This window comes from Coptis chinensis, chromosome 4 (genome assembly GCF_015680905.1).
Source record: "Coptis chinensis isolate HL-2020 chromosome 4, ASM1568090v1, whole genome shotgun sequence".
Lineage (NCBI taxonomy): Eukaryota > Viridiplantae > Streptophyta > Magnoliopsida > Ranunculales > Ranunculaceae > Coptis > Coptis chinensis.
In genome coordinates, this window is record NC_141459.1 from 34,844,609 (window position 1) to 34,872,129 (window position 27,521).

General features: G+C 37.1%; 4 protein-coding genes and 1 long non-coding RNA gene across 5 annotated transcripts; 1 reads left to right on the forward strand and 4 right to left on the reverse strand.

Annotated features, from left to right (window-relative positions):
• Positions 1-2,496: 2,496 nt before the first annotated feature.
• Positions 2,497-3,835, reverse strand: LOC147503316 (uncharacterized). The gene is made up of 3 exons (XM_086603952.1): positions 3,032-3,835; positions 2,724-2,952; positions 2,497-2,634 (listed from the first exon to the last, which is right to left on the reverse strand). Exons 1-3 carry the CDS (start codon positions 3,539-3,541, stop codon positions 2,540-2,542), a joined length of 834 nt encoding a protein of 277 aa, XP_086460078.1. The 5' UTR covers positions 3,542-3,835; the 3' UTR covers positions 2,497-2,539.
• Positions 3,836-9,358: 5,523 nt separating this feature from the next.
• Positions 9,359-11,381, reverse strand: LOC147503317 (glycosyltransferase family protein (DUF23)). The gene has a single exon (XM_086608040.1). The coding sequence runs from the start codon at positions 11,256-11,258 to the stop codon at positions 9,597-9,599; it is 1,662 nt and encodes a 553-aa protein (XP_086464166.1). The 5' UTR covers positions 11,259-11,381; the 3' UTR covers positions 9,359-9,596.
• A 1,310-nt stretch (positions 11,382-12,691) lies between these two features.
• LOC147503318 (uncharacterized) lies at positions 12,692-13,182 on the reverse strand. Its single transcript, XR_015221986.1, has 2 exons — positions 13,010-13,182; positions 12,692-12,900 (listed from the first exon to the last, which is right to left on the reverse strand). It is a non-coding gene; the product is annotated as an uncharacterized LOC147503318 (long non-coding RNA).
• A 228-nt stretch (positions 13,183-13,410) lies between these two features.
• On the reverse strand, positions 13,411-24,929 carry ELF7 (hydroxyproline-rich glycoprotein family protein). The gene is made up of 12 exons (XM_086608039.1): positions 23,924-24,929; positions 23,154-23,222; positions 21,859-21,966; positions 21,596-21,776; positions 21,434-21,510; positions 21,215-21,334; positions 20,502-20,607; positions 19,086-19,172; positions 18,795-18,863; positions 14,124-14,195; positions 13,906-14,049; positions 13,411-13,758 (listed from the first exon to the last, which is right to left on the reverse strand). The coding sequence occupies exons 1-12, from the start codon at positions 24,742-24,744 to the stop codon at positions 13,612-13,614; spliced, it is 2,001 nt and encodes a 666-aa protein (XP_086464165.1). The 5' UTR covers positions 24,745-24,929; the 3' UTR covers positions 13,411-13,611.
• A 1,387-nt stretch (positions 24,930-26,316) lies between these two features.
• LOC147503320 (protein FAR1-RELATED SEQUENCE 5-like) lies at positions 26,317-27,455 on the forward strand. Its single transcript, XM_086604785.1, has 2 exons — positions 26,317-26,925; positions 27,015-27,455. Exons 1-2 carry the CDS (start codon positions 26,317-26,319, stop codon positions 27,453-27,455), a joined length of 1,050 nt encoding a protein of 349 aa, XP_086460911.1.
• The last annotated feature ends 66 nt before the right edge of the window (positions 27,456-27,521 follow it).

A 27,521-nucleotide genomic window follows, 5' to 3' on the forward strand; every position in this document is an offset into this window, starting at 1 on the left:
TTTACGTACTTTAGACAGAAGTACATAAAAACTTATTGAAAAAAAAAAAAATGACTGAAATTCAAAAATCAACTAAAAATATTTAAAAATAGAAGGGTATTTCTTCAATCGTCAGGTTGCACTTGATCTCCAATCTCCTCAGATAATTGGTTTTCAATAGGGGGTTCATTCTCATTCATTATTTTGATCGTTAAAAAATTCAGCAAAGCGTTGGTATACGAGGGAAGTGATCTTCCAAGATATAAGTAGCAAATCGTTCTCTCATTAAATTTACAAAATGTGTCAATCATATGTGTATTAACTAAAATGGCATGTAGATAGAATATTTGTATATATAATTTGGTAGTACCGGCATTGTTGATAGAGAGCTCCAAATAGCTTCCTCGGCTTGTACCTGATTTGTTTCATCATCCCATGCAAACCCTACAATTGACATCAATTTTTGTATATCCTCATTGATCTTTTTCCATTGACGAACCCGACCTGTAATACTGGGACCTGAGACGTCAACACCGCATATGCAACTCACTTTATTGGCAATGCAAAAAGAAATAATTCTAAAGCCCCTTCTATTTATGTCATCTTCCAGCTCTCTCAATGTGTCCACCAAAACAGAGTCCATTTCAGTTGTCCACATAACACGACGACGTGGTAAAAAAGTTGGCATACCTGTCTAAATAAGTATTAACACCAAATATTTATATATGTAAATATTTCATATAACTAGATAATGTTTTATAAAGCAAAACACAAACACTAATAAACAAACATCATTAGCACATCAATTATTTTAAAGACTTAATAATTAAAAGACTACTTATTAGCCTAAGCAATGTAACCATCTCCTAACGCCAGCTAGGAATAAAAAGTTTAACGAACCTAAAAATCATAAATCCTAAATGTTAAACAAGTGTTTTCCACACTACTTTATTCTACTAAACTGTAGTTCCTTAGTTTATACCAAATGTCAACTAAAATTGAGTTGGATATGGCATCGGGTTGTAATTAAACTTCCTAACGAGCCATCGTTGACGTTGATGTTCGTCCATATTGAGAAACATTCTTCGCTTCTCAACATCTTGAGCAAACCACTCCATAGCTTCAATTTTAATGTCTTCATCCACATCAGCAAAGGCTTTTAAAGCTTCCCTCACAGGAGCCCAGAGAGAATCATTCATTTCATTTGTCGACTCCATAGCACCTGCAATGCGACCAATTTCCTTACGCATTCCAACCATCTCACGTTGCACCCCCGCAATCATGGTGTGACCCTTTAGTTTGTCATTTGGTTGAGCAAGGATTGGGTTGGATGAGGACGAATCAGGAGTAGGCGGCATTGTGTCCTCATCCCCAACATTATCATCGGCATCCTCCATGTTCACATTGTCTTATGTATCATCATTAGCATGCATGTCTTCATCAGCCATGGTTGTAGTTGTCTCTCTCAAGCCATTTGCTTGATCATTCCCTACCACTTCAAGAAGTTCTGCATAATTCTCAATTCCCTTGCCCTTTAGTTTTTTCAAATGTTTCCTTCCCTGTCAAATATGAAATAATAAGTGTTAAATGTTTACTTCTTATTGGATATTAGGAAAAAAAAATATGACACGTAATACATAAAACTAATACCTTCAAAGCATCAGTCCAAACAGACTCATCGGCAAGCGGTTTTTTCTTCTGATCATCCCACCAAAACCACTCAAACCTAGTAATTCTGCACTCGCTCACAATTTTCTTCCATGTCTTCAAACGGTTTCTAGCATTGGTACTTTCGTGATTTTCATTCTGCATATGTGCAACACATTGTTAACCACCGCTGTATATGCTCTGACTTTCCATCCCCTTTGGCCTTTGTTACCAAGTGACAGTTGTTCTTTAAGCGTGTCCAACATCACTGGTCCATCCGGTCATTCCAAAATAAATGACCGAATTGTTGAAACTCTGGTCCAGATTCATATTGGGATTCCATACCTATTTAATAAAATAGTTGAAAATATATTCATCTAATTTACAATGTAAAATTAGTCCTATTAATTATTACCCGACCCCAACAAATAAATGGATAAAAATGAAACCAATAAAGTTGCTCAAAATAATAATAAAAATACTATTAACATACCACAAAGATGAAATTTCATAAAAAATATTTATCATAAAATCATATCATATAAAGACAAACTAATTATTTCTACGAGGGGGTTCATTCCACATTGTCGTTGTAAGTTGATTCCTAAAATTTGTCGGTCATTATTTGGTTCAAAATCTTGCAATTTCCTCCCCGGTCATTTACTAAATCATTGTGTTGCTCCTCGTGCTCGTCTACCCATTCATTGCCATTATCATTTGGATCATCATCTAGTATTATGTTATGCAAAATACAACAAGCAAGTATTTGCTTTATCGTGTATCAACGGGATAAAACGGGTTGTCCTCAAGTGTTTAAACGCGTTTTTTAACAACCCAAATACACGCTCAATCACATTGCGCAAAGATGAGTGGCGATAGTTGTATAACTCCTTGGCTGTTTACGGTTCTCGCCCTAGACGCGTTCACCCGGATGATATCTAGTCCCACGATAAGGCGTCATAAAACCAGGAGCGTGTGGAAAACCCGCATCACCAAGGTAATACTTGCCTACGAATCGAATTTAGGAAAATATATGTGAACATGAGATCGATTATATATAATAAGTTACAAAAAAAAAATACAGTTGAGAGGTATACCATTTGGAACAATTAACTTGTCTCTAACTCTTGTTAGAGAGGATCTCAACATCCTACTGTCATGAACTGATCCTTCCCACCCAGCTAAAACGTATGTTATCTTCATATCAAAAGAGCAAGCAACCAAAACGTTATGTCTAATATCACCCTTGCGGTTGCGGTAACGTGGTTGGTCATCTAAGGGTACCATTGCTGGCATGAAAGAACCGTCTAGTGCACCAACACAATCCTATAAAAAATTTAAATGTGAATGGTCTCTAAGAATTTGAGTGCCCTTAAACTTTATGATGTACATAACTAGTATTTACCTTGAAATATCTCACGGCCCAAGGTCTTGGGTGTACACTATGACCCATTTGTGGAGAAAAACTTGCACGTGCAGGCTTCACAACTTCTTTTCCAAGTTTTAGGATAGCTTGCAAGACATTGTGAAAATGCCGATGCACTGTTTCAGAAGATCTTATGACACCAAATGCACTGTGCCTAATACGTGTGTCATGGCCAACAATGAGAAGGAATAGAGCCACTTGCTCCTCTACATCAACCCACCTACTAGATTGCAAACCCTTTCCCTTTAATCGTGCACACAACCTATGAAATGCAATCTTATTCATTCTGAGCATGTCATGACAATTGTTATCACTTTCCATGTAAAGCCTCCTAAGAATTTGATGTCTCTCTAAATCCCTATTCCTAGATGGTTCTCGATCTATGTATACAATAGACAATCCAATCTGATAATAAATCCATGCAACAATACAACAAATCCATGTAATAGCTCGGTAATCATTTGTCATTTTCCTACATTTCCAGAGCATATATACAAAAGTAAGTAACAAGTTATGAGAAAAAAAATATATAAACAGTAGAGCATATCATCACTAATAATTTGGCTGCAATATTATTTACTTATTATTTAGTAAGTAAGTAACAAGGTTGTGATAAGCTAGTCAAATGTATATCTTACTTTCTTATAACATGATTGACTAAATGAAATGTAGACATTGTAATAAACAGTAGAAACAATGTTCATATCTTATGATCATTCATTGGTTGATTACCTTTGCTTATCGCATTTGAGGTAAGCTATGTTTATTTTTCTGCAGTGTTCAATTCTTGATTGTGTCTTCACTATCTTGCATGTCTGTAAAAAGGCTTAAAGCCATAGTTCTAAGACAAAGTTTACAAGATTACTTTTCTAGTATTCCGGTTGTTTAGGTTCCAGCTTTAGAAGTCTTAAGTGTCTTTATATTTCCTATGATCTAATATTTGGATGTTACAACAAGGGGACTGAGAAACAAGTTCTTCTCTTTCAGAACCAGCTGATCTCATATTAGAACTAAACATTATACCGAGGAATCATTGAGAAACAAGTTGTTCACATTACAGCTTTACAGAACCGGTGATCCTTAGTATTTGAAGCTAAACCTAAACTTCAGTCAATTATAGGCTATATGACAAGATATCAAAAGTTCAAAACAACCCCACGCATTTCAAAGCACTGTTCTGAAAAATGAGCTTAATCCTTTGAGAAAGAAATAATTAAGTGTAAATAAGCTAATCTATAGGAACGTTTCTTATCTTTGGAATCCAGTCTAAATGATGTTTAACTAAAAAGTACCTATGTTGCAACGCAACTCATTGAATATAGAACCCAGAGTAGAGAAGACAAGGGTGGCTATAAACTACCCTTTCGATTCCAAATACTAATCCCAGATAAAGAAGGACCACAAAGAAAAAGATAATGCGGATACAAAAAACAAAATGTTGATACTGTAAAGTTTTAACTCATTGCTAAGTTTTAAGGTTGTTGAAAAGTTATGGGAGGTGCCACTTAACTCCATTGTATAGTAAGACAAACGGTGGTGAGTAGCTAGGACTCTCATCACATGGCGGTTCCAATACCATATGCTTAGATACTTTTTTAGATTTTAAACAACACTATCAGTAGCACTAATTCAAGAGTGTAAATCTTGTGCTTTTTTTTCTAACCTATTTGATTTCTTTCATTATATATAGGGGCTTCAGTTAGTTAGGAAGACACTTCAGTCATCTCGGTGGCTCTAAATGTTTTCTCCCCTCAGTAAATTGGCTCCAAGTTTCAAGCGTTGGGGGAGATGGCCAAGTACATTATGACACAAATGTCCACATTCTTGCTAATAACCTTGTGCATGCTCGGTGCCCTCACAAGAAACAACGATAATGGCTTCCGGACAACCAACACAAATACAAAAGAGCAGTTTCCACCAAGTCCAAATCACAACAATTATGAATAAAAAAAAATATGAAAACTACCATTACAGTGATCGTTCTTATAATGACTGCAATTATAATCAGCACCACACTTATTCTAAGCATGCCAACATGAAAACAGAGGAAAAAAAAATACCAAAACAAAATACCGCAAAGAGTATCACCGCTACTACAAAACGATTTTCGAACCTGCGCACCTAGTATTTTCAAGAAGAAGACTTTGCATATCAATGAAGAGAAAACAATGAAAATTAAAGAAGAAGACTTTGTGTATCAACAAAGAAGAAGACATACAATGGGAAAAAAAAAACTTTACTGTACCTTGTTGAACTTGTTGGAAAAGAGAATATGTTTGAGGTAGGCGATGAAGCTTGGAGAGTGGAGTTGTTAAATAGATTTGAGTGTAACAAACCCAACTATTCTCGGCAACTAACTTTGCGAGAATTCCCCCAAAATCTTATTCCCGTTTCTCACGCAATTGGGTGCGACTTCAAATACAGCCGAACGTGGTAGTCCTATTCTCATGGGGATTCTAATTCATGCAGTTATTTTTACCAAACAGCCCATGAGAATGGTAATACCCACGAAAATTAGTTAATGTGAGAATTCCGAGAGTTGCCAAACGTACCCTAACAATATGGCTATGGAGATTTATCAACTGGGGAGTGAAGATGGGCATTGGAGCTTTTCAATCTAGAATTCTCTGTTAAATCAACAACAGAATTGCTGTACTGCTCCTCCTATTGGTTGTGGAATTCCATGGACAATTTTTACGCCCTTCGGAAGATGTGTTCCTTGCCTTAGTGGCTGCTCAGATCCTCCATCTATTGGCCGTTCGCAATCTTACTCAGAGCTACATGTTAGATCTTTTTTTTTTGGAAGGGTAGTGCTTAGTTGTTGGGATTATTTGTTGGGTATACTTCCCAGTTTAAACACTTCGCATAAATCAAATAAAACACAGCAAGAACACAACAGAACAATAATAGCAGGACAGAAGAATGCACAATGTAACGTATAGAAGAAATGTCATCGCAAATACAAGGGCAGGACACTTGAAGAAGAAGCTCAAGAACAAGTGCAATAGCTGCGTATTTACTTCTCCACCAAAGTTCTTGTTATCTCACCAAGCCACCAATGGAGAAATCTCCATAAACATTGGAAATTTGGAAGTCACATGGCATACTGTAGCCTGTTAGGGTTTTTAATAATAGAAAGACTAATATATCATATAATGTGCCCTCTACTAAGTGACTTTATAACAGTTGGGTAACAATTCCCCTCCCGATTCATGAGGAGGGGACAGGGGTACGGTTCACCATACCAAAACCTGCAATGGAACAAGGGATCACTTCATGCTTGCTTTTAGGTAATGTCTCTGTCATCACATCGGAATCATTCTTGCCAGTGTGTATGCTGTCAAGTTGCAATAGTTATTCTTCAAATACATCTTGGATCCAATGGTATATCACTTTGATGTTGGAGTGGCTTGGATTCTTACGAAAGTGGATGGCGCTTTGGCTATCACAATAAACGACAAACTTGTCTTGTTTCACACCAGGTTCTTTACATAACTCATTCATCCACACAACATTTGTTTGAAACTCTCTGTTACAGCTATATGCTCACCTTCCATGTTCTTTCCCTGGATTGGAAAGAAATCTGCTCACTACGCCGACTGCATATATATGCGATGTGCGACCTTGTACACATGATGGCGCACATCAAGCTACCTACGGCTGGAGCATAAGGAACTCTCTATTTCTTCCTTCTCTTTGCTGCTCAAAGGGCTTTGATCACAACTCAACTTGATGTTACTTGCAAGTGGACTACTAACTGCTGGTTTGGCCTTGTCCATATTGAATAGGGTATTGAATATTGTTAGCACTTTCTCAATGTACCGTTTTTGTGATAGCCACAACATCCTAGTCTCCTGTGGCGGAGCTGGGGGGGGGTACGCCCTGGCTCACCCTCAACTTCCCTGAAAAAAAATATATATGGTATCAGTCAAACCAAAAAATAAAAAATAAACAAACAAACAAAATAAAAAGAAAAAAAAACTCTAGAAATCCAAACAAAAGAAACCCCTCATTCACTCCACTTCTCCTCCCTAACTTCCTCATTATTTTTCTACAAAAAGATTTCTACTCTTCTTGACTTCTTGTGGAGTAACTAGGTAAGACTCACATTATTTAATTTCTTGTCTTCTTTTTTTATCTTTTTGTACTGATTTCTATACCATATTATTTAATGGCAACTCTTACTTAATTTCTTGTTGTGAATTCACTAAATACTTTGGTTTGCAACTGTAATGGCAATTTGTCGGTTGTCTATTCTGGTTAATTATGTCCATTTCTGATTGTATTTAGGAGTTTTTTTAAGGGGAGTCAATGTGTTCTAGTTTTAATTATGGTTGTCATTATTGCGATTGCCGACTGAGACTTGAGGTGTGTTTAATTAAATGGTAGATTTTACTTTTTTTAGTCAATAGAGGTTGTGTTAGGGACTTAGGGATAAGTTTTTATGGCAGATGCAAGATCCCATATTGGTATTCCTTATGAAGGTTGAAGATGTTCCAATCCATGCTAGGGTGTTGGAAAATAATGACGGTAAATAGGTCATTATGTGGATATGATGACTTTTGGTCAAAGGTTGTGAAAATGAACTCGTTACTCGTTAGTGAAGCTGATAAACTCCGTATGTGATCTTGGTTAATAGGACGTTTGGTAGCTGTTTCTGTAAGTGTTTAAGAAAGAATTTGCACCGTGATCTTGTTCTACTAGTGCTTTCATTATATATTTGTTTAGTGGTGGGTTTTAAAATGTGAAAATGCTCCTATTGAGATCTTGTACTCTCGCAACAATGCTCTGTTTGCCAGTCTCTGCCTTAAGTTTCTGTAGAGGGTTGCATACCTTAGCGTTGGCATTTATCCGTTCACTTCAATATTCCACGTTGTCTAGTTATCTATTGCTTCCTACCGGCTCTTGTCCTTTTCTTTGGATATTGCATTTTAGAGACTCTTGTCCTTTTCTTTGGTCAAATGTTTCTATTGTATCGTTTTATAAGATATTTGATGTTCGAAATATATTTGTTTTGTAGTTGGATTAAGTTTGAATTATTAGTTAAAAAAAATTAGTTATTATTATGTTTTTTTCGTATGTTTGGTTGTTTGGGTGGCTCGCCCTCACTCAAATTCCTGGCCCGCCACTGCTAGTCTCTACGACTCTACCCTTTGTTCAAGCCAATAGATTGAGCCCTCCATGTGCGGTACTAAGCGGTTATCTGGTTATCTGGATTCCGGATTATGATTCCAATATAATGATTGATGATCGACGAAATTAGTAAATTCTCCTCAATCGGTTACTCATTGTCTTTCTCGATCAGTTCATCTGCCGTTAGGCCAGTTTGATGAAAGCAACTCCTTGAACAATTTAATATGATTGTTTAGTAGTTATGTACAAGTCTCTGTAGTTATGTACTTGTGTTGATCAACACCTAAATTAAGTAATCCTTTAGGGGGTACAATATTTGGAACGTTTCAATATTTGTTAGACTGTTCAATTTCTTATTTCATGGTTTCTTTTGGTGCTTGAGTGTATTCATGCCTTCATGGTTAGTTGGCTACCACCTACCACCGACCGCACTGCCCTAAAATAAATTGTGATTCTAGTTAAGTCCTTAAGTGATCACTCAACCTCTTTAATATACTCAATACAAAACAAAATTTGAACCAACTCTTATGAATCTTGGTTAGCAAGCAATCACATAACCAACTTGACAAATACAACAGGGCCAAACCAGAGTAGGTGTCTTGGTGGCCTGCATAGATCATGGTTATCCTGCATATATGGTAACACAATATTGATATAGCTATAGAAACATATTTTTAACTGAACAAGAGTGCAATACCACGTAAAACTCGTAACTCGAAAAACAATTTTTTTATGAAGGAATTACACAGTTTTAAACTGAAGTCGGTCATGGAAAAAAGGATCCCATCACCCTAAATTGGCATACGCTGAGCTAAAGGTTCTGGGCTTCTGGCTAATGGCTATTGCATGTGCTACTTATTGTCGTTCTGGACGAGAAACCTGCCTCCAAAAATGAAGTACATAACAGTACCAAATCAGTGTCCATGTTGAATTCCATACCACAACCCTACATTCACAACAAATTATTGACTTGAACGTTGAAGTCATGTATGTTTTGAGCGTCTATGGTTAAATGCTCCACCCTATCAGAAACGTTAGATATGTGTCCCCCAATTCCCAAACTCCCTATCAACACAAGCAATCCACACATAATATACAAGTGGTGATCAAATTTTGAGTCAGTTCGCACAATGAAGTAGTGTGGAACCACAAATAACAACTGCAAATTAGGGGGAAAAAAAAGTATCTGAAAACTTGTACTATTAGCTTGGTTTTATACTTTTATTGTATCACTAGAACAATTCTGCTATTTCACTTTCCTTCCGCGTGTATACATTTCAATCTACACATCTACCTCAGCAGCAACTTTCTCCCAATAATATGTCAGAAAACTGTCTCTGGTTCCGAGTCCTGTCTATGGAATAACATATGAAATTCATTCAGTTACACTCACACCCTTCTTGCCATTCATTCACACATCTTGCCAAGCCATCTTGTACCCAGAAGAAGAACCCAAACCAAACCATCTCTGAGTAACATTTTTAAGTCTATAATCCTGAACATCACAAAACTTGTTAATCCAACCTTTTGGCTCAACAGGTTCAAACCCAAGACCCGGTGTCCTGTCTTTAGACTTTGGGTTCACTTCCTGTTTCCAATCAACGACATAAGCTGATACCCTTCTTCTGAACTTAGTCTTAAATTCTGACCATGCTTGATACTTATAATGATTCACAACCCCTTCCTCCGAACTTAATTTCTTCACTCTATACCCATTCTCCAACTCAAAATGATGTATCACATTAAGCAAAGATACATCAATTGCATCTAATAATACTATAGACTTATGTCGCTGCTCTATTCGCGTTCGACATGTGTACCCTTGCATCACCCCTTTAACTGGGTGCACCCTTTGGTTTGACGGACCAAACTCATAACACATAATCATAACTTGACCAATTTGGGGCAATATAGAAACATGAGCATTTGGACGCTTTTTTGGCAAGAAGGATGTCAACATATGAGATGATGGGTGTGGTGCACTTAGCCATTTTGGTGAGAAAATGAACTCGTCAACATCAATGTACATCATCCATGTACATGTATCATTTGCATACGTAGCACAATGTGAAAAACCAGCTTCTTGTGTTTTAGTCCATGGCCATAATATGGTTTCCACGCGATAACCACGTTCTAATACCTCATTAACAACTTTTTCCAACTCATCGTCACTTCCATTATCATACAAGAAGAACTTTTCAACGCCGATATTTGAGTGATATACCACCCATTCTTTCAAAAATTTGGCCACGTTGTACACCATTGTACATGCACAAATTAACGATTTTTCCTTCTTTTCCACTGTCCTACGCTGTGCTGGGGGTGCGTAGTACGCTACAGATGGAACCACTAGTCTGTTGTTGTTCTCCGATATTTCAAGCGAGACTTTGATGTATTTCTCATCCTCTTCGATATTTTTCCGATACGAAGGATGGTGACACCGAAACACTTCTTGAACGGAGCTGATAACGGGAGTTTTATCACCATTAGAGAAAACACAGTGTAGATTTTCTGGAACATGATTCATACCTTGATGTTTGTTAACGCCTTTAACGAATAAAATAACGTCATTTTCGGTTGAGAGTGTTTCGTAAGCTAAGAAATTCCACCGAAATAACTCTGGCATTTCGGACTTCGTAGGGAAAGATATCGGATGAGAAGCTGTTGTAAATATCGGTTGGTAAAATGGACGGTATCGACGAACTCTGTTAGGAAGAATGCATTTGAAGGTAGCTCGTTTATTGAAAGGTAAAATGCCGGAAGATATTGCTGGAGAAGTATCGTTGTTTTGGAACACGCATGTGAATGTATCATCGGCATCTTCATATTCTGGAGAGAAAACTACAACAACTTCCCAGTCAGGAAAGAGAATGGAATCTGGAGATGTTGTTACGTGGGGATGATATTCCTCTTTTTCTTCTTGGATGATGAGATTGTGAACGTGGGAATGGATGTTGGTTTGTGTTATTGTTTCTTGTTTTTCTTGGTTGGAAGAGAAGAAGAGAGAAAAAGAAGCGAATAGGAAAATGGTGGTGACAAGTGAAAGAAAGGTGGTACGTGTTTTACGTCGCATATTTTGCTGCTTGAAGAAGAAAGTGGTAATGAGGTGGGGGGCAAACCTAGAGGCGTTAAAGATGTCGGCTCGTTTTCTTCTTTCTGTTGTTCTTGATCGAGAATATGGTCATGAGAGAAGACATGTTTTGATTTGATGTTTCGAATGCTTTCTTTCCGAGTTTGGTTGGTTTGCCTGTCCTAATTATTATGGTTGGCTATTTAGTCCTCAAATCTCATTGGTTGGGAAAACATTTTATAGTAAATAAATTATATGAGGTATTCTTCTTTAAGGAATATAATTTTAAATGGTCGGTAAATTAAGAAAGAAAATCATTTTGCAATACATTTCCACATAAAATCAGCCAAATCTGGATTTTTTTATCTCCATCAAAAGTTTTTACTTGAAACATTCATTTTCGTCTAAACTCATTTGCATATTTTTACAAGATGAATTCCCTCTACATCATGTTTGCCACTTTTAATTGTGCCTGACAGTTTACACCCATTTTGTTTCAAAAGGCATAGATCGGATCTCTAGAAGACTATGAATAATGTTTGCTCTTTTTTCAATCAATGGTACTCTAGACTCTAGAGTATGTGTAGTGACCAAGATTTATGAGGGAATAGGAAGAATGGAACATACCTTACAGTGTTACAGCGCACCCATAAATGTTCCTTACCTACATTGCATTACAATGCAGAAGAAATTAGAATAGCAAAAGAGTACTCACAGAAAAAACAAGGGGCGTTACCCGTAAGCAAAGTTAAGAATAAAAAATCATATATTCGAATTTCAAAGTGAATTAACAAATATTTACTTTCTGTCTATAATAATTACAAACACAATTATCAGCAATCCATAAGTTTATCATAACAGAAAAAAACATAATGAGCACTTAAAAGTTATATGACTATCCATACGCACACAAGTATAGATTTTGGAGGATGCTTCTTCATTACTGGTCAAATGGGAGTATATGCAAACGTGGAACCTTTGCTTTCTTATTTGCACAATGCTAGTTGCTTGATTGTCCAGGACGAAAAATAAATAAATAATCCGTCAGTACATTTGTTAAAGACCTTTGTTCTTGTTTATTTTGCAAAATTTCGAGTACCAATAAGCTGGTACCATTGCAACCTGATAACCTTTAGGAGACAGGATTAAGTATACAAAGAGAAGAGCGACACTGCGTGAGTAAATTGAGTATAAACATAATAAAATTTCTGTTTTTATTGAGCAGAGTGACACTGCGTGAGTAATTGAGTATAAACATAATAAAATTTCTGTTTTTATTGAAATTGGTAAGCGAAAACTTTTGACCGGTGCAAGTTCCTTCTAAGGTGGGTTTTATCAGCAACTCGGTGCTTTATGTATACACTAGGCGCAAGTTGCTACTAAGGTGGGTTTTAACCAGTTAACCACCCTATGTTTACATTAAAATACACTCACTATTTAAGTATAATGGTGATAAACATCATTTGCAATAACTAAACAATGTCTTTTTAAGAGATAAAAGTCCAAGTGAAAGCAATGTAATTTAACTACCGATTTATTTAATGTACACAGAAAATTGAAATAATTAGACATACAATGAGAGTTTACGGAATCACACAAATTCCCGAAACTCACTTCTGGGTAGAAGGCTCCCTTTAGCTTTTCCCTGTCAATAAGAGATCTGATTGTTTTATCTAAGAACGTAGTTTCTAGTATTAATCTTTCTGAATACCAAAAAAATAAAAATAATAAAAAATAAGAGATCACTGTTATACCATCACTGGTTTAGGGAACCATCAACCAGGCAAGTCATCTTCCCAACTCTATCTTCAACTCTCAAGAACAAGAAGGGTGCTTGGAACTTCGAGAGCTAAACAGCAAGTTGCGGACAAGTTGTTGCCATCATTGGAAATTGAAATCCTTCAAGTTTCAGTGTTGACAAGGTACTCTAAATCGTTCACAAATACGAATTTTGACAACTTCAAAGAAATGTATAGATTACAAAATTAACAATGTAAATAGATAATACAGTATACTTAGTGCCAATAAATTGCATAAGCGGACGTATAGATTCTCAAATAAATAGGACTCTACATCAAACTAAACACAGAATGGAAAAAGGGGAACCTTAACAAGAGGAGAAGTTAAATGCATGTTGAGAATCAGACGATCACGCTTAAGAACAAAAAATAATTCATTATATATTCATATACGATTCCCAACTATAATCTGTGAAGTACAAATTTTCGGGGTTTGAGATGAGCACACAAAAACAGGTATACTGTCGTACCTCCCTTCTGTAATGACAGCATTTACTGGTCAAGCATCCCAACCCTCAACAAAGACATGCGACAGGGGTTTTTCGCATCGCCAGACATCACTCAGACAACTCGTCCTCTTCTGCCTCACTGAAATGATCCATCTCATTTAAACGTGCAACCTTGTGTCTTGTTTCAAAGGCATCTTCACTGGACGATCTTCCTCTCTTGGATTTCAGAGTGTCTTGCTTTGGGTTAGTATAACCCTGATAACATAGAATGTCAAAGAAATCAAAGAAGTGAAACTTTCAGATAACCGCAAACTAAGATGGGGATAAGTAAAATAGGCAAAGCACAAAATTGAGCACACAAGGATAAATAGCACACAACTAATAAAGTACTAAGATATTTACCCGAGATCCCTTCTCTTCTACTACAGCAACTGTTGGTCTATGTCTTACAGTAATTCTAGAAGGTACAGGATAATGTTCAATCTCCTCATTGGACCTTCCCTCCTTAGCCCTCTTTTTCCTTAGAACAAGCTTTGTAGCAAGAGGCTGCATAAAAATAAAGTACTATGAGTTGAAATCCAGCAGAAAGCATACCACTTTTACTAGTTTCAGGTTACTACCAAGTAGTGTGCTGCATCCTCATTGAACGTAACAAGGTATGTTGTAGGGTCATCTGCATCATCACCACGTACCTGTGCAGCATGTAAGGTCATTATCGTCTTAAAGTTAAAATCCAAACCAAATAACAAATATATCAACTAAATACAAATAACACTGGTTTCCGCTAGATTAAGTATTAAAGATTGCAGGATTGCAGGCCTCTTACAGAAAAGATAACAGCAACAATAAAGAATTGGGAGGTAAGGTCTTTATCACCTGCAGAGAGGTTTGAACTAATACTCTGTGTTAGCTTCATTTCATGTATATTGGGTAAGAGCATTTGTTCTCCCTACTGTGGTTCAAGAGCATGTAAGTGATGTAACTACTATATGCAACATGTTCCTATGGAGTGGTTCAGAGATGGCTAAGAAGATGCAACATGCAAGCAACAAGTGTACAGCTAAAGACAGAGAGAGGGAGGCCTAAACATCTTTGATCTTAAAATCTGGAACCAGGCAACATATTGTGGCTTGGTATTTAAGATAGCAAGGAGAGAAGAGAGTATATAGGCACAATGGATGTGGCATCAAAATAGCAGGCAAAAGAAATTTTGGTTTATAAATATTCCTAGTGACTGTTAATAGGCAGGGTGGAATGTCCTAGAAACAAGGAAAATTGCTATCAAATTTATCAAATATAGCGTAGCAACTGGTAAATATTTCCTATGGCATGACCATGGATAGATGGTGTGATTCTCACTTAAGTCCAAGAGGCTAAAGACCTATTTCAGATGCCAGATGATGCAAGAGTCAGCTCAGTGATTTCAAATGGCCGATGGAATGCAGTAGTGCAGAATCTACCTCAAGGTACACTGAAGAATTTGATTATGAGTACTGAGATAAATACTTACAGTAAAGAGGATAGAATTATATGGTAACCTGCAGCAAATGGAAAGTTCACTACAAAATCTGCATATGATGCCACCAGAACACCAAGAGCAAAAGTGAAGTGATTCAATATGGTGTGGGGTAAGGTAGTGATTCCTAAGCACTCTTTCACCTCTTGGCGGCTTATCTCAGGTAGTTTATGATGCATGAGCATGGATTATTAATTAATTAGTAGTTTCTATTTTATTTGGTTTCCTAATTCAATTAGGAATAGGACTTAGAATAGTTTCCTATTTGGTTTCCAATTAGGTTTAGTAGTTGTTTTTTTATATAAATACATCTAGGCCTTCATTGTTAGATGGTTATTATTGATTATTAATTCTTTGTGAATTGTTCTTCATGTTTGAAGGTTTAAACCCTAGATTTAGGTGTTTGTTTTATTAAATCTTATTGATGTTCATCCATTGTTGAAGTTTCTGCCAACAAGATACATCAAATTTGGTATCAAGAGCCAATTGATTTTAGGAATTTTTTTTACAGAAACACTGTTCACGAGTACTGCTTACCGGAACACTATTCATCGCGGGTTACTGTTTACCAAACACTATTCACTGCAGGGGGAAAAAAAATCTTCAATTTCTTGGGAGATATTGTGATAGATTATCGAAGAAGAGGTAGAAGAGAGTCACCACCGCGCGAAGTTCCCATGGATTGACGTACCATACCGATCCTCATACTTGGAGAGATTGTGACTTAGATCGCAGCCGCCACGCAAGATTTTCTCCTTCAAAAAGGTATGAACCTCCCTCTAGATTTCGTTCCCCAACTCCCAATTGCCGCAACCAAAAATTTGAGCCGCGAAGATCGTATTTTCATAATGAATCCTACGATTATGATGATGAGGAGTCTTTTATTGATTCCGATGAAGATGAATATTCCAATGAGGGATATTCTCACCAAAATCCCCAACCACCGGTGACAAATCAAATCCCCCACAAGAAGCATCGTGATGCACATAGAAGCCATGGCAGTGTTACACGTTACCACGACCAACACCACCCTGTTCTTGGAGATTATCGACGCCAAAGTCGAGAAATCCACAGCCACCTTCGTGAGCATTAACAAAGACGTCTTGCAGACCAGATTCATGAAGAATCTGTTCATCCAGTTCGGGTAACCAATGCCCCACTACCCCAACGTGTTACTGTTCATATCAAGGGACGTCAACATGGTATTGCAATAGAGCATATTAAACCAGAAAAACAGTACAAAGAAGAGCCACAAAAAAAGACAATTTCAATTGGTGACAATGTCCCAACTACTGCTTCATCAATTGGTCTCTCTTATACTTCTTCTCTTCCGAATTCCGGTTTTTACAGCACACCAGCTACCAGTCCTATTGCTTTAGAATTGGAGAACACCCATGCTAAAAAAGTGACAATTTCAGACTATGTTACTGCTGTAGGGGAGGTGGAAACCTTGGCCATTGATCCACCAGCACCAATTCAAGTCAAAACCACTTTAGAAAAAAGATATGCGGGGTACCAAAAGAGAAATGCATGTGTTGTGCGAATTGGTGATGAACAAACAGAACACCAAAATCAGACGCAGGAAACACAAATTTTTGAGAAGACAAAAGGAGAGGACACCAAGCTTACCCCTCCTCTTCGCATACCTTCTTTAACTCCTTTAGTAACAACGACAGAGAAAGAGAACGCAAATACTTTCGCAGTTTTGGTTTTTGTTAGTGCGACAAAGAACCTTGTTTTGTTGCTTGTTAGTGCTGAGCAATCAAGGTTGTTTGCTACTTGTGTGTTTCAATTTCAGTTGCAACATGGCTGCTTCGATTCTTGGGCGCGTGAAAATCTAACCCAACTTCTGCAAGTTCGTGGTAAAGGAAGACGACGACTTTTTCACATTCTAAGTGTTCGTGCTAAATCGAACTTCCCACTGTGGCCTTTTAACCAGCAGGTCCAAGGGCGTATACACAAACTATTTTGGAATGGGTTATAAGGAATGTCAATTATTTGATTTAGCGTAGGGAAGACTTTCTGATTTTCAGCTTTCAGTACCACATGGGTCACTATTAGGCAGTGGTTCAATACATTCTGGTCTGTCCAATTTGCTTCCTCCAGTTGGTGGATTAGTATTAATGCCACGCACAATAATTATCAGTCATGTGAAGCGCGCACATAGTGATTATATCGATCCCTTCCTTTGCAACTTTGAAAAGGATTTTACTCAGCACAACAATGCTTTTCAGCGCATAGTTAGTGAGCTGCTGCTTCCAATTTCTTCTCGAAAGACGTTTCAGAATGGAGTATTATTAGCATTGTGGTGTATGATTAATTTTGTGAGTCGATATAAAGCCAAAATTCGAGGCTGAATTTTCTACAACCCGGGGAGGGTGTCGTATTCGATTATGAAAAACTTTTGCGGGTTTGAAGATTTTCAAGACAACAAACTCGAGGACGAGTTTCTTTCAAGCCGGGGAGTATGATGCATGAGCATGGATTATTAATTAATTAGTAGTTTCTATTTTATTTGGTTTCCTAATTCAATTAGGAATAGGACTTAGAATAGTTTCCTATTTGGTTTCCAATTAGGTTTAGTAGTTGTTTTCTTATATAAAGGCATCTAGGCCTTCATTGTTAGATGGTTATTATTGATTATTAATTCTTTGTAAATTGTTCTTCATGTTTGAAAGTTTAAACCCTAGATTTAGGTGTTTGTTTTATTAAATCTTATTGATGTTCATCCATTGCTGAAGCTTCCACCAACAAGATACATCAGTTTACCTATCCAAGATAGACTAATTCAAAGAAAAATTCTACAACAATCTTCTTGCTATGTGTGGGGTCCATGGTGAACTCCAACACTTATATTTTAAGCTGCCCATATACTGTGTCTATTTGGAGAAGAGTCAAGCAGTTACCAGGCCTAAGTTTATCAGGTTAATGTTGTTAACAGAAAGTGGCATCTCCTCATGCAAATGTGTGGCAAGACTAACTTAGAAGCAGAAGTTCTCAAAGATTATATATGTGCAACCATTAGTCACATTTGGACTGAAAGAAATTTTAGAAGATTCAGAAATTCAAGACAGCCTTGGCAGAACGTAAGAGACAGACTACTAGAAGATATGAACAAATACATGCAAGAGATATTAGTTGCGGTTAAAGATGCAACTGGTGCTAGAGTCCTAATGAATAGATTGGATATCAGAGTAGAATATCAAGATCCTTATTTCAAGAATTGTATATGGGCCAAACCTGAAAGACATGAACAGATAGAGGTCATGGAGCACTTTCAGATGCTAGAGCTGGGTAAGGTGGAATAGTAATGGAAGGGGAGGCTTATACATTGATGTGTTACAATGGATCAAGTGATACAAGGTCAGTTCTCTTTCAAAAACTAAATACAATTTACAAGGGGCTGCAAGGATGTGTAATACTACAGAAGAGGAAGATATTGGTGGCTTCTGACTCTTTACGAGCAATTCAAATATTGACCAAGAAGGATAAACCTCCACGGTAATGCCTAAATAATTCTAATGACATTTTAGATATGGCAAGTTCATTTGCATATGTAAGTTTCAGTCATGTTTATAGGGAATGCAACAAGGCAGCCGAGTACTTAACCAGTTTGGATGGAGAGAAATATTGTAATTATTTTGTACCTCCTCTTGATGAACATATTATAAATATTGTTGAGGAGGACAAAGCAGGTAAGTTTGGGGTCTCCTTAATCCTAAGCTTCATTCGAGAGAAAAAGCAAAAATAATAATAATAATATAGAGGCACATACATCCCAGTTGTACTCCCTGATCCATGTATACGAGATTGCCTCCTGTTCATCGTAAATGTCCTTCGATAACTGCCACAAGTAAATTGAGTCGATTAGTGCAATAGCTGAATACCCCTATTGTAGACTGTTTCACCTGTTCTAAAATAAACCACTTAGAAAGAGCAGAAAAGTGCAAAGTTAAGCAACTTCAACGCGGTCTTTTAAAAATTTTGAAATCTCAAAAAAACAATAATATTTATAAATAAATAAACATATTTAAGAACCCTCAACCAAATGAAAGGGTGTATTAACCTCATCCGTTGAAGGAACCATGTATGCCAAAAATTTCTCTGGTCTAGCTGGATCTGATCCATTTCCCACAAAACTCTTCATAATTGCCTGAGATAAAACATAGCCTATGTCAGCACTGTATGCAAAAATAATTTGAAGCAATTGCTTCACATCTCAAAGAAATCACCACTTCAACAGATAATGTAAAAAAACAAAGTGGCAGACGTAAATAAGACCAATACGGTGTGAAGTCTCTCTTTACCACCTCCAAGGAGCCAAGGAATCTAATCATGATTCAAAAGATCTAACTTTCAGGTGCAGGGACCGAAGCAGGACTTAATTTAGGGCTGAGCAGTACAAAGCTTGGTACAAGATATCGTATTGTTGACATATTTATCCCAGAAAGTTCAGCATATATCGTTGGATACACCTTGCAATATATAGTCATATTCTGTTTATGAGAAAGGAGTTGTGTCTTTAATTTTATATCCCGATGCACACTGTTTCTTATTTCACTATATTTATCGGCATTCTTAGAAAAGTACATCACTGGTTTATGAATATTCGTTTCTCCGAATTATGTACTTGTTCCAATATTTGTGGACTCTCAGTCAATTTGCACGATGTTAAGATTTAATAAAAGATCTACTCAAAATTTGAAACTTGGTAAGCATCAAAAGAATATTGAATTTGGTCTTTTAAATTCACATATTAAGATCGTAATTAGTAAGCACAAAAGATCCTGCGCTAGCTGAGTTGGTCGAAGTGCCCCTACATTTCAAGCAGGTCTCAAGTTTGAGTGTGAACGATAAAAAAAAAGATGACACCCAACAGGATAGCCCAACTGGTAAGGGAGGGCATTGGTGTGTACTTACCCCCCATGAGGTCTCAAGTTCGAGTCTCATGAAGTGGGGATCATGTGGGGTCTGTCCCCGATGGGCCTGGGTGGTGGCCTCCAGGCCGGGTCTGGTTCCAACCACCCAAGAACACACATACCTCCTCGGTGGTCGGCGCAGCTGGCGGCGTGAACCCAAAAAAAAAAGATGGTAATTACTATTAGTAAGCACATAATAAGTAGTCTTAGACTCTTAAGGGGTGGAAAAGACTTAGGGGGTGCCACTAGTTGGGATGTCCTAAGGATCGTAGAGATGTTAATACCATCTCACCTTACTTTTTGCTGCATCATAACTATACCGCATTAACTAAATACAAACCAACACCCCAAATAAATAAATAAAATAATTAGTTCAGAAGAATAGTTAAATTCATGTATTTTTTATGTGTTGGAAAAAAGAAGAAGAAACAAACATATAATAAATAAACAGTTTTTCAATATTTGACAATAAAAGCACCTGTAAAAAATGAAAATGAACAAATTCAACTCATGACATAGAGTCGAACAAACGTGCATTAAGCCTATTAAAAGAAATAATTGACCTGTGATTCAATGTCATCACAGATAGATCTGTCTAACTTGCTGTAATCTTCTGCATCAGCTGTAGGATCGTTATCAAAGGATGCCAAAACAAATGGATCGTCATATCTGGAAAAATACCATGTTTTAATTAGCACCAAAGGGCCAAGAAAATAATTCCATTGGTGCCTAAATGACTGAAATTCACTTAGATGTGCCCTTAGTTATGGATTATTTCTCTCATATAAAATGGATCTGCGAACAATATATCCGAAACAATGCTCCAGTACTAAATTCCCAACTAACACACCAAGACTTCTTAACACAAATAAACTGAATTAGTTACATTATCCAGATATTTCTAACTTCTAAACTTTTTTAGAAATTGAAAAATCAGAGAAAATTTACTAATGCTCGCTTAAAAAAATATAGGATGGACTGATGGGGTTATTACTATCAAACCTAGATTTCATAGTGAATTTAAGGACTATGTGAGCAAAAGCCATTTACCAAGTCAATAATACCAATTCTAAAATATCTGGGAGCATATCAATCAAAAACTTCTTTCTACTACCTAGGACATACAATCTACTCCACTAACCATACTCTTAAAAATCACCCGATACTTACAGGCTACAGGTTGTGTCAACTCAGGTTCCAAGAATTTATAAAGGCACCTACAAAACATCAGTGACTCTCTGTGGATGCATATGTACGAGCACGCAAAAGTAAATACCTATCAAAATCCGGTAGCAATGGCAGAACCTCAACAGGTTGTAATTTATTATTGGTTGCATGAACTGGTGGTGCCTTACATGCCTCAAATGATGCTTCAATGGCCTTAATTTGACTCTCCCTGAAGATATAAACGAAACAAATGAATAACAAAATCTTTAGATAATATTAAAAAACACTAACTTTCATCCACAAATAGGATAAAACAAAAACTTCGAACCTATTATTGAGATTTTCCAAAATATTGCGACCTCCCTTCGTTTCCCGCAATTCTTTGGCTTGCTTCTCAGTGAGAGACTGCATAATCCCAAACAAATTTAGTTACTTTTTCTCTTTCCCTTTTTTTTCGTATCTTCACGGAAAGAGGAGGGGAGACATATACCGTTTTTGCCTGATCTGTGCTAAGAGGGGAGATATATTGTGTCTTGACCAACCATGACATGCCTAAATCGTTAGGCCGCTCTTTTCGTCTTATACCATTTTGCTTAACAGGGGTTGTGAACTCAGTATCTCGCAGCAACTCTTCATCTTCTGGGGCAAGAGGTAGTCTTGTACTGGGTGGACTGGAATGAATGACTATCAATTAATGAGAAAATAAGAATAGGTCCACAACAGTTGACATCATAATTATTGTACAGCCCATACTTGTAGACGTTAAGGTCCAGCAGATCAAGTGGTATCCCCAGATCAGGTTCGACAAAAAGCTTAGGCTTATGCATTTTCTCCAGGGTTGTGATAGCATATCTGGTATATCTGCAACAGGGATCTCAAAATTAGCATTAAACTGCATAGAGGTCATTTACAGTCAAACTCAAACCAACAAAGAAAACTAAAATCGTATTATGCAGCAACTTTTATGACATTTGATTCTACCTTACAAAGAAAAAAATAGGAATTTCTCCTATAGTTCCAATATCACTGAATCAAACACCATAACATCAGTCTGAACACTCAATTTAGCATCTACACGGAGTTTTCCTAGTTTTCCCTGTATTCACTATTCCACAATTAGTCTCTCTAGAAAGAAACCCAACACTTCATTTAGATCGATTAAAAAAGTTGTCTTGTTACAGCCAGATCCAACTCTATTCCAAGTCCAAACCAGTAGCTTGGTGCAGTTATTGAGTATTGACTTATTGCCTTCAACTCAAACACAAAATCAAACTAGCACGATGTACACCTTACTAGAATACAGCACACATTATCAACTATACACTTCCAGAGCAAAAATAAAATAGTAAACAAAAAATGAAAATGAAAAATATACAATAAAACAAAAAATAAGTCAAACCCAAACTCCAACCAAATGCCCCAAATAATCGCAAAAGGTAATAAGCTCCAAAGGTGGTTTCGATAACAACAGAATGGACCAATTTGTACGCCACAGAAAGTGGGTGACAATGAGATTGGGGAAATTTCTTCCCCTACATGTAAGGTAATCTAGCACACGTACTGGTATTGCAAAATCTAATTTTATCGGATCACAAAACAAGATTTCAAGAAGATGCTTATCTGGTCACAACAGTCAGGAATGGTGTACAATGGTACAACCACTGTGATCCCTTAACTAGACACCCTTTTACTGCAACTATTTGGTTCAACTGAACTGAGGCATGAGCCAGGGCCCCAGAAATGCCTTCACTTGTATCTTAACTTGAATTATATATATATATATATATATATATCTAATATAACCAAATGCTGAAAAGTTGTGCATTTCTGTAATACTAACCTAATCCAAAAGGTATTCATGCATGAAGGTTTCATTTCTCCTTTTCTTTGATACTATTTGGCAGGGGAGGTAGTGTATTTCCTATTCTCACATTCTTATTTTTTTTCAGTGAATCTATTTTCAGGTTTTTCACTTACAATATATTAAAACAAGTCAATTACATAAGAGCAAGTAGAACTCATGCAAAATGCTCCAAAAAATTACATACTGGTCCTTGTTGGTGTTCAACGACAATAACTTTGGTTGTGCTGTTGGATCTGGAAGTTCATTCCTAAACCTTCAAAATAAAAGGAACAAATAAAAGTCAGTATTAACAGTTACAAGAGAAACAACTAGCAATCTTATTGCAAACATATAACTCTAAGACATAGATCAACTTAGCCAGTTATCAGGTGGGAGAAATGGGAATTAGATATTGAAATAAATTGTGAATTTCACAAAATACTCAATTACAAACAACAGACACAAAAGCTCAGCTCTAATGAACCTTGCTTATACTTCCTTTTCAAGCATTCCTCCAATGAATTTTTCTATCTCAGTTCTGTTTCCTTCAACATTGGGTAAACAGCTTGATGATCTTGAATGATGGATACGACTATATAAGTATGTTGCAATTAACATTTCAGAAAAGACTGTGTTGGCATTAAGGCTGACAATGATGCTCCATCTATAATAGAAAAGGGATGGAGGAAAGCGTGTATTGGAAGAAAAGGAACCAATTGTGAATCTGACTTCTTCCTATTGTAAGTGGGCAAAATTACAAAGAAATCTGGTGTATACAAATATCATAGTCTTATTGTTCTCCATATTTATCAGTGTAAGAACGTATGATGACCGAAAAACATATTAATACGATAACAAATGGCAACAAGTGTTAACATAACAACACCAAGAAAATGCAATCGATTATAAGAATGTAAGAGTCAACATGTAGTAAGAGTAGAAAGTGTATTCCACAAGTAAGTAAAACATACTCACTTGAGCTTGCATAAAAACGTGGTGGGCTTCTTCAATCTGTTCTCAACCCTGTCAGCAGTCAAAAAAGGAGTTCTTTTATCCCCTATCCGTAAACCAGCCAAAGATCCCTTCATAGCAGAAGACGTCATGTTCTGTGTCTTATGCAGCACTGTGTTCTGGGAATCTTTCAATATCTGCTTTTGCTTCTCTTCCTGCTTCTGCTTCTCATATTGCACTTTCTTCCTCAACCTCCTCTCTTCCTCCGTCTCAACCCTTCCCGCAGGCCCATTAGGTACATGTGGGGCTCTCCCATGTGGCAATGGAGTAGCAGATGGCTTGTGTTGCTTATTAGGAGGAATCCCGTGTTTAGCCCTGCTTTCTTTAGAATAATGTGGAGGAGGAGGAGGAGGAGGATGTGAAGGAGGAGGATTAGAAGGAGGCGGTGGAGGTGAGGAAGGTGGAGGTGGAGGTGGAGCTGCAGGTGGTGGCGGCGGAACATTATACGGGTAGTACATAGGAGGTGGTTGGGGTTGCGAATTTACTTGATTTTGAGGTGGTGGCTGTAAATAAGGATATTGTTGTTGTTGGTGTGGAATGGGGGGGCCGTATTGGTATGAAGTTGAACCATACCCGGGATGGTGGGCATTCGAATTTTGATGATTATTACTACTATTATTATAACTAGTTGGTGGTGGTGGTGGTGGAGGAGGTACATATGGCGTCGCCTGTGGACCCCTATGCTGGTTTGGGGGATATTGTGGAGGCGGGAGAGGATTCTGATTCGGTGCTGCTGCTGCTGGGACAAAGGATGACTGCGAAGGGTATTGTCTGAACGACGCCATACTGTCGTAGCAGATCGGGTGGAGCAGTAGGTATGTTGAAGAGTGTGGAGAAGGAGGTGGGGGAGGGGGCGTTTTTGTAAAAGAGTGACGTTGGATAGTTTTTTTATTGGGTTTGGAAGAGAAGAAGGATTATGAGATGCGGTCGGATCTGAGTATTGGTTCAATTGGGTTGCTTTCCTTATCTGGCTCTTATTAGTCAAGGGGTTCGCATCTAATAGACTTGTCGACGGCTTCACCCCTTCCCCTTACTTTAACATTCCTAAATCCGTCCTTGTCAACGAGCCCACAAGTTTTAGCAGCCAAAATTAGCCAAAACGGTTCCATAAACCATCCGCTTGTTTTCCAGAATATGTACATCAAAACAAAGCTGCTGGATTGCATCAGTAACATCTTTTGACCGCACATTATTTTTTAGCCTAAAAGAAGCCTACATGCCTTCTCACTTTCAGAGATGTCTTCTAATAACATCTCCACGTAGTTGTGAACAAGAATGACAAATTTTATTCACAAGGTACAAACAAAATTCTACAAATCTAGTTAAAGTGAGACCCATTTAGTTTTTTAATATTTAAAATTACCGAAAAGCTAGGGTGCGCAGGGCTGTCTACCACACATTTTAAAAATTTTGACCGGGTGTTTAAGTTTTGAGGAAAAGGAACAGAGAACAACAACTAAAGGTAAAAACGTCAATGCGACAAGTGAGGATAAAAACATAAATGCTCCTTCTTCTCTAAACAAAAAAGAGTTGTGCTTTAATGGCAGAAACCAAAAAGTCGGAAAAGAGACAAAAAAGAATTGTGCTTGAATCGTTTGAGGTCGGATTAATAAGTTTGAGGTCGAATCATACCTCATTTCAATAAACTGAATTCACTTATCAAAAAAAAAAAAAACAAAAATAGTATGATATATGAGGTCGGATGATATATCTAACTGATATCTAATGACAAGTAGACTACAATGTCATTTGTTGTTGGATACTTAATTATATGCTATGTCTAGTAGTTTAATAGTAGTATGCTACATATAGTAATTTAATCGTAGTATGTTTTATCTAGTAGTTTAATAGTGTTATGCTACATTTAGTAATTTAATATGAGTATGCTACATGTAGTAGTTTAATAGGAGTATGCTACAAGCAAAATGAATAGTTAAGGGTAAGAAAGTAACAACACATCTTCTCTCCCTCTAACATTTAGAATGGCGCGAACTAAACTTTTCCCTCTCACTAAAATCCGTTCAACTTGAGAACTCTTGCCTCCATTTCTCATAGTGTACTTTATCTTCAACAATTATAAGTATGAGGTTAGTTGATTTCTTTTTTGGCTCCTTCTTTTTTTCATGTCTAGGTAAAATTTCACAATTGAATGGTGTATGATTTAATGTCAAATGAAGTTGACATTAAACCAAAGTGGTATATGGTTTGAGTACCATAGTTATTTGGTTCTGACCATTATAATGTTCAAGCATTTATGTGTTTTTTTTTGTTACTATTACCACTATGATTACTTCGTAGAGCAAGAAAACGAGTGAATATGCGCTAAAAGTGCACTTGTTTCATGTAGCAATTCGATGATGAATCACTTCTCTGATGACGAAGAAGATTGGCTTCGAAATTCATGTTTTGACAGTTTTACGTATGAGGATAGTGATTTTGTGGATGTCACATCTATGGGGGTGGGGGAGGGTGAAAATATTGAAATTCATGATAACAGTGATGGGTGTGAGGCTAGTAGAGTTTTCGAAGCAGACAAAGCAACATTCTATTCTATGCAGTTCCAGACGACTGAAGAGGCTTTCGCAATTTACAATCAATATGCAAAGTTAGTCGGTTTTAGTATTCGTAAAAATACTTATAGAATGCGTACAAATGGTGTTCGTGTTAAGCGGAGATTTCTATGCTCAACTGCTGGTGAACGAAATGTAAATAGGGTGACACCTAGAAAATGCGACATCGAATCCAGAGAGTCGAAGGCCATCAATAGGTTTAAATGTAATGCCCGTTTTGAAGTTGGTTATGATTTTGAATCAAATTTGTGGGTTGTGAAGGATTTTATTGGGGAACACACACATCCACTTGTACCATATCCGAGCTCGATGTTCTTAAGATCACATAGAAATGTAAGTGAAGAAGATTTGAAATTTGCTACGAGCCTAGTTGATGTTGGTATTCGTAAATGCAAGGTGATGGATGTTTTTGTATATAGGGCTGGAGGTTTCTCAAGTGTTGGTTTTTTGAAGAAAGACTTGTATAATCATATGGGGCTTGATAGGAGAATCGATGTATTGATGGTGACGCTAACACACTGCTGGCTTTCATGGATAACAAGGTGAAGGGAGTTCCCTTATTTCATTACAATTATAACTTAAATGAAGGTGGGCAGCTGGTTAGACTGTTTTGGGCAGATTCTACCTCACGTGCGGACTACAGCTGCTTTGGAGATGTATTGTTGTTTGATTCAACATACAAGAGCAACCAGTACATGATGATGATTGTTGTGTTTGCTGGAGTGAACAACCATCGACAAACAGTAATGTTTGGTTTTGTATTGTTGACGGGTGAGTGTGTGGAGTCTTACGAGTGGGTATTGAAATCTTTAGTTGGCGCGATGTATGGCAAACACCCTAAGTCAGTGATCACTGATGGTGACCCGGCGATGCGCGAGGCTGTGAGATCTACTCTCCCAAATTCGAAACACCGCTTGTGCTATTGACACATTATGAAAAATTGCCTAAAAAATATCCACATCCTTGGATTTTCAAAAGATTTATGCTCTATT